At 38.1% G+C, this 8,009-nt stretch overlaps 1 protein-coding gene across 1 annotated transcript; it reads right to left on the bottom strand.

Annotated features, from left to right (window-relative positions):
- Positions 1–3,062: 3,062 nt before the first annotated feature.
- On the bottom strand, positions 3,063–7,943 carry ikzf5 (IKAROS family zinc finger 5). Its single transcript, XM_084096655.1, has 4 exons — positions 7,592–7,943; positions 7,026–7,214; positions 5,096–5,269; positions 3,063–4,992 (listed from the first exon to the last, which is right to left on the bottom strand). Exons 2-4 carry the CDS (start codon positions 7,156–7,158, stop codon positions 4,043–4,045), a joined length of 1,257 nt encoding a protein of 418 aa, XP_083952781.1. The 5' UTR covers positions 7,159–7,214; positions 7,592–7,943; the 3' UTR covers positions 3,063–4,042.
- Between the last annotated feature and the right edge of the window lie 66 nt (positions 7,944–8,009).

The raw sequence follows: 8,009 nt of genomic DNA, 5'->3' as shown, positions 1-8,009 counted from the left end.
GGGTTTTTTACCTGTAAGAATAGATAGAGAGAACATCTCATGAACTTGGTAAGCTGATGAAGAGTGCAAATAGACTCTTCAAAAGACTCTTTAATACAAGACATTAAAGCAATCAATCCATGCCAGAAAGATATGAATTGCTTGAGGGTCTTGGTTGTTGGTCCAAATGGCTCAGGAAAATCAAGTTTCATAAACTGTTAACAATGCCTTCAAATAATGGATAACAAGCAGTGAAGAGTGACAGAATCGGTGGTAAAAGTTTCAAAGTTCACATCAGCATTTCCACATTTAAAGCTGGAAATAAAACCAGCTTTAGCAGTTTAGAGACAATTACATTATAGCCCATATGCATTTAACAGCCTATTGCTCCAGCATTTAAGATGTTGCATTTCCTTGGAGGTAATTTAATTATCTTAAGCACATTTATAGTAAATGTTAAAACTGTACAAGACAAAAAAGGCACCGTGGAAACATTTCAAATGAATGAAATTTCCTTTTAGAAAGCAGATTAATATGAAACTTTATCCCCAAGATTCACAGACAAGGCTTAAGCTTGTCAAACTAGAGTGCATGTTTGAGCTGTTTTAACTGAAAGCATTTTGCACTGAAATATCTTATAACATGTCAGTGCCATTGGTTTGCCTCAAGATGCCTGTGACAAGTGTTTTTTCTCCCCCTACGTTTATAAAAGCTACTTAAATGTCCTAATTGAACTAAGGCCTATTCCTTGCCAAAAAGAAATATATAAAATAAATCAGAATATACAAACCTGATTTTGCAGCATTGCCCCTGGTCAATTCAGGGGCGGACTGGCCATCGGGAGCACCGGGACATTTCCCGGTGGCCTGACGGTCGTTCTGGCCTGCCGGCTGCCGCTGTGCAGACCATCAGCCTGGCATGTGATAGGCTGGTGTGCAACTACGAATGCAGACGCAGTGCAGTGCTTTAATGCCTTGTCGGTTAAACATTTAATTCGCGTGCTGATGCGCTGTTCTAACGTGTGCGTTTCTCAGCGCGTACATGTGAAGTTCACATGCACTAAAAGCCTGTCTACCAGCGCCTGGATACTGGAGTAAGTTATCTTTTGAGTCTTATTGTGCTAATACTGTCAAATACACACAAGGTTTACATAAACAAAGTCGGTTATGTCTAAAGTGAACGCAAACTTGAGAAAATTGAGAGAAAATCTGCTTGTCAAATGCGTGTATAATAGACGCGTCGTGCGCAACTCTTAAAGAGACAGTAGTAATAGTAGTAATAGTAAACACGCTGCCGCTTCTCCTTAAAGGGATAGTTCACCCCAAAATAAAAATTCTCTCATTATTTACGCACTCTAATGTTATTCCAAACCTGTATTAATTTCCTTTTGATATTTTCTAATATTTTTCTAATATTAATATTTTGAAGAATGTGGCTATCCAAACAGTAGCTGGTCCCCATTGACTTCCATAGGAGAAAAATATACTATGGAAGTCACTGGGGTACATCAACTGTTTGGTTACCCACATTCTTCCAAATAAATTTTATTTTCAACAGAAGAAAGAAACTTATTCGAGTTTAAAACAACTTGAGAGAGTAACTTATGACAAATAGCATTTTTAGGAGAACTATCCCTTTAATGTTAATAAAACAACAAAATGCAAAGAGAAAATCACTCACTGCTCCTGACTGATAACTTTTAATAGTAGCTTTAATAAGTATCAATGTATAATTTATACAGTGAAGTCTATGTTTTGTTTTATTTTCATATTTGTTATTTTTGTTATTTTAAGTACTTTCTTCAATGCTACTGTTAAATACACCTACTGCAGCTGAAAACATAAAGCACTGTTTATTTAATTTGTATATTAAGTTGTGTATGTGTAATGTGTATCTTTGATCTTAATATTTAATAACAAAGAAAATGACAAAAAAAATATCTTCGCCCCTGTCTGCTATTCTTTTTTATTTTATATCTTGTTACCTAAGGCTTTGTTTTTAAAATATGGACATTAGTTTGGCTGTAATGCTCAGTCACAAAATAGTAAAACCAACATTAAAAAAAGAATCGTGATAAAATCGTGAATCGTGATATTATACTTTTGCCATATCGCCCACCCCTAGAGTTGAGCACTGAAAATACATAAAATGTAAATATTTCAACATGTGAATGTGTCTCTTATTATCTCTTTTAAAAAGCCAATTTTCTATTTGTCATTGGTTTGGTAGTATAAATGGTGTATTCCTAGTGATTTTTTAAGGGTTATTTTTTTATTCATTTATATTGCATCTGGTAGTCTACCTGGTACATTAATAGGGTTAGCCTACAAGTTTATCAGTCCAGTATTACATGAATAGGGTGGTGGTGACTGCAGCAGCAGAGGTGGCCTGGCAGTGGAGTCAAATTCCCGGCCTGAATTATTGTCCCAGTCCGCCACTGCTGGTCATTGTCATGAAAAATGTGGATCAAGCATGTTCATTGGTGAAAACAAATTTACAGAGGATCTTCTACAGCAAAAATATCAGCGAAAAGGTAAACAATGATATTTAAATAAGCCCCAGGCTCCATATCCTGTTGCTGACTTGCACATCGAGTTTAAACTTGAGTTTGACCTTCTAAATGATTTGTTCTTAGATGGAATGGTGCAGTATTACAGTGGGTGTTCCAATGTGTCACATCTTTCCAGTGAAGAACTAGGAAACTGAAACCAATGATGACATGGACATTCTAATTTTACAGGTATTAACTCAAATTATACAGGTGGCTGATGACAATGTAATAGACCATTCAGCTAATCAGTCATAATTCATGTGAAGGAGAAACTTGTTTCATCCTTACTGTATACATTGTAGACATAGGTTTTTATAGTTTTTCTTTATATACATACATTTTTAAATGAGAGATTTAATCTATGGTTAAAAAATTTATATTTCTTTAAATTTTCTGGTGGATCTAAGAGTCAAGAGACTTTTCAAGGTTTATTAGCAGGAAGATATTTAGGCAACTTACCAGATGTGGACCAGACAGAAATGCAAGGCCTACCTTTTTGGTTTTGAGAATGAAATGACAGAACGAACAATCATTGAAGCACACGTCGCATAAGTCAGGTTTATTGACATTCAACATCAAATCCACCAAAACATGTTATTCAATACTTTTCTGATAATTTAGTTCATTATGCAGATATGAAATGTTTAAATAGTAGCACCACAGACATTTCCAAAAACATTACAAATAACATCTACAGCATGGCACAGGTGGCGAGGGCGAGAGAATGAAAGAGAGAACAGTGTGCCCACACTGCTCAAACACAATCATTAACACTGCTTTACAAAACCAGTGTATACAGCCATGTGCTATGGTGCTAAGTAAGAAGACCTCGGGTCACTAAAATGATCAATTTGAACAACAATCCTACAGGACACTATTTCTCACTGCTAAACAGCCAGGTTACTTATCTGTGCAATATATTTTCATTTTCAATCTCAACCTTGTTGATCTAAGTTAAGCCTAAATAATGTAGCTCTCTCAACCAATAAGCAAGTAATAATTTTTGATAATTTATCATAAATTAGAGGAAAGAAATATTAAATGTGGCAATGTCAAGTTACAACATTTAAACTAAAGCGTAAGAATAGCCATAACATTTACTGTCGTTCATGTCACTGAATTCCAAATGTAAAAAATAATAATAATAATAATAATACAAAAAATGTAAAGTGTCAACTTTCAGAAAATAACTGTAGGCACTGATTACTGAACTCTGGCACTTATAAAAGAGAGCTGAGGCAAAATCTGTGTTCTGAATGATTGTAAAGTTGGGAAAATGGGATGGTAGTTTTTGATGTGAGAACACCTTTAGCATCCACATTTCTTGCCTTTTCAAAGACCAAAAAAATGTACACTCTAAATGTGGCTTACTGACTTCTTCATAACATACCAATAACAGTTCCAATAAAATAGTTACAAAGCAGAGTCACCCAATTTTGTCTTTGGAATGTTCCAGATACTATAATTGTATTATTGTTATGTAAAACAGGGCAACGTAACACCCATGTGTCCTTATTTGTGCTGGCCTCTTGCAAAGTGACAGGCAAAGTCATAGCTGTTTCTGCATCTGTGTCCGCATATGTTACACTGAAAAGGGTTCTCGTAACCATGGCAACCCATGTGGATGGTGTAGAGGATGTTGTCGGGGAAATATATGTGACAGTGGGGGCAGTGGTGGAGCATCTGGGGGTCCTGTACTGGTGTGGGCGTCCCTGGCTGGCTGTTGGTACCGCTGGGAGTGCTGGTTCTCTCGCTGCAGGGTCCCACCCCTGGGCTACAGCCACTGTGCGCTGCCGGTCTTGGCTCGGGGGTGATGGGAGAAGAAGCTTGAGCCGCGCTGACAGAGACGGCAGCGGGTGCCATCACAGGCTGCTGGACGAGGAATGTGGGTTTTTCGTCGGGTAGAGATTCTGCTCCGGGAGATACCGGTGCACCTTGGGCTTCAGACGGGATGCTGGCAAGCTGACCGGCCAAAGTCGAAAGCTGGTTCAGCGGGTTGTCCAAGACCATGTCCTGGTCCTCCCTAGAGCCACTTCCAATTGCTCCACCAATTTGCGCATCCTTTCCTAGACTGTTAAAGGCCTCCTGATGGAGGTGGGCGTGAGGAGGCAGATCATGACCGAAGTCACCCAAGTGGTGCTGCTCTGAGTTGGGCTTTTGCAATACCATGGATGGCGGGCTGAGGTTGATGAGCAGCCGGCGGCCATAACCCAGAGAGTTTCCTCTCTTCTGGAGGACACTGAGCATTTTTCGGTGTGAGATAGCAGAGCGCGCGCCCTTCATGGGAAGGAGTTTGTGTCTTCGACGCCGGTGATGAGAAAGGTTACTGCGATCGCTGCAGCGGAAAGAGCACAGCTCACATTTGTAGGGCTTCTCACCCGTGTGAGAGCGCATGTGCGCCTCCAGGTGGCGCTCGTACGCTGAGGCGAAAGGACACAAGTGGCATCTATGGGGTTTTTCACCTGGAGGAAGAGATAGAGAACATCTCAACATGTACTTGGTAAGCTGATGAAAAGACCAAAGAGCACCTATATAAGTGCAACTAAAGTTAAAGATCAGTCTTACCTGTGTGGATGCGAATGTGTTCGATTAACCTTGCAGTGCCTCTAGTGGCGTAGTTGCAATAGCGGCACTTGAGTTTGCCATCATATGTTCTCTCAAAGCCATCCACTAACATCCCTGAACTATCCTCTAAGGACATGTCCACTGCTGGGTGCTCCAGGCCATTCTGGCCAAGTTCTTTAAGGTAAGAAAACAAAAACAGAAAATAACTAAGATCAAGACATATGATTAAGATGAGGATATATAGTAAGTTATATTAGAGTTTTGCATTCAGCACACTAGAATCAGCATGCACTTTCCACAAATAAGGTACCGGTACACATTTTTCAAGAATTAGAGGCATGAATCCAAATGTTGAGAAAAATGTTGGACATGTTAATCTATAATAAAATAACCTAAAGGTAAAATATGTAACTTTTTTATTTATTTTAATTTTAATAAATTGTTCACAATAGATAATGCTTTACAATGAACTCTGTTAGAGAGCTACAAATGGCAATTTATCTGTTCAATAAAATGCCTTACTTGTTGAGCAAAAAAAATCTTCACTTTTACAACATTTCAAATCCCTCAGTTCTCGCCATCTCCAAAAAGCCAAGCCAATGTGGATTCTTGTTTTAATACAAGATCTGTATCTGTCAGCAGATTCTATTCTGCGTTTATTGTAAAGGGGTGATTCGAGATTTAGCCTGCCCCATGTCATCCTTTCTCGCTCGTTGTGAAAATTAACCTATGCCTCTCCCACACCATGTACAAAGTAGCTGGAGAAACTTTTCTCTATCTACGGATATGACTAGACACTCACGGCGAGTGACGCATGTATGCAATTTCCCGTGAAAACCATCCTGCCCTTACCATAGTGAATCAGAGTAAGAGAAAAACATGTTTTGGAAGAAGGACTGATGATGTATTGACAAATTATTACAATTTTATTCATTTCGAACAAAAAAGATACTGTACCTTTAATTTATTGTTTAATTCATTCCAAAATAACAAAAAAGTAACAACATTGGGATCCCTACAGCGTGGCTAGAACAAGAAGACATAAATAATTAAATAAAAACAATAAATAAATATTTAAATGCTTAAAATAAATAAATAAATACCATTAAAAGTTTATAAATAACTACAAACCAACATTTGGTCTCAAACTAGCACCTACCAAATGACAGCTTAAAGGGTTAGTTCACCCAAAAATTTTAATTCTGTCATTATTTACTCATCCTCATGTCGTTCCAAACTTGTAAGACTTTCGTTCATCTTCAGAACACAAATGAAGATATTTTTCATAAAATCTGAGAGCTTTCTGTCCGCCCATTGACAGCTTCGCAACTGACACTTTGATGCTTCAAAAAGTTCATAAAGAGATTGTACAACTAATCCATACGAATTGAGAGCGGTTTAGTCCAAATTTTCTGAAGAGACACGATCGCTTTATATGATGAACAGATTCAATTTAGGCTTTTATTAAACATTCATCAACTCACACATTAGTTGTGGTAAATGGAAGCTCAAACATGTTCGCTTGACATGCCAGACCCAATGAGGTTCATTCTTGTGTTACGAAGCACGTTTGAGCTTCTGTTTATGTTTGCTGGTAAGGTTAAATGTTTTTCTGTGAATAAAAGCCTAAATACAATCTTTTATCGAAAAATATAAAGCGATCGAGTCTCTTCAGGAAATTTGGAATAACCCGTTCAATTCATGCGGATTAGTTTTTACAATTTCTTTATGAACTTTTTGAAGAGGCCAAGTTTCAGTTGCGTAGCTGTCAATGGAGGGACAAAAATCTCTCAGATTTCATCAAAAATTGTGTTCTGAAGATGAACGAAAGTCGTACAGTTTTGAAACGACATAATGACAGAGTTTTCTTTTTTGGGAACATATTTAGTCAAGTCTAAAACAACACACTGGAAGGCCCTCTAAGCATTACCTCCTTGGAGATCCTCACTGTCTTTCCCTCCGATGACAGAGCCAGATATCATGTTGACATGTTGGGTCTGTTGACTCAGGTACTCCTGAAAGTCCTTCACAAAATCCAGAGGTTCTGGCTTCTCCTCGCCCATTGAAAGATCTAACGTTACGCCGTCGTCCTCTGTTGTCTTAAACTAGACCAAACAGGCTGTGAATAAAATACAACCAGAAGATCTTACATATGTAAATTTAATAAACGAATTATATAACATGATACTGACTTTAAACAGAAACAAAAGAAAAGTTTACAAGAAATTTGTAAAGTGTGAATCCAGTCGATTCTTCTACAATAACACGCAACCATAGACCAACGGGTGCGGTAAACATATGATATAGCGTTATCTTAAGCTCATAAGTTATAGTGGAGCTTGCGACAATTGTACTAATCAGTTGTATTAACGTTAGTCTGGCTGTTATCCAGTTGACAAGGTAACATGCGTTGCTATGATAGCGAGTGAACGTTGACGTTGCTAAGCATTCCCAACATTTACGTTATCTTTAAAAAAAACAATTAACAACAGTTACCTTCTCAAAGACGTCAGAGGAATTAAAACCACACTCAGTTGTTGAATGTATTGACTGTCGACCCGTTCTTTAAGGGGATATTAGAAAAATGGGAGTAAATAAAGCTTCATGTTGAAGTTGGACAGCTAACGTCAACGAGTTAGCACGACTGATTCAGTTGAACAGATTTTAAACGAGCTTTACATTTGACCAGCAGTTAGATCGACGTATTTGAAACATACTCAGTGTGTCCATTAGGACTGTGTCATTAGTAAACAGACAGTAAAAACTGGTGTTTGGTGGCCTAAATGATGCTCTGCGACATCAAAACAAAAGAAAACGAAGGGGTGAAAGTTCAAACAGGAGGTGCGCTGCTGAAATGATTCCGACTTCGCTCCGATAAATGAACTTTAGTTCCTGTGTGTCATTGTGAGTATAC

Source organism: Abramis brama, assembly GCF_963993115.1.
Source record: "Abramis brama genome assembly, chromosome: 21".
Taxonomy (NCBI): Eukaryota; Metazoa; Chordata; class Actinopteri; order Cypriniformes; family Leuciscidae; genus Abramis; species Abramis brama.
The sequence above is the reverse complement of the archived record's forward strand: the minus strand, read 5'-3'. Positions and strand labels throughout refer to the sequence as shown.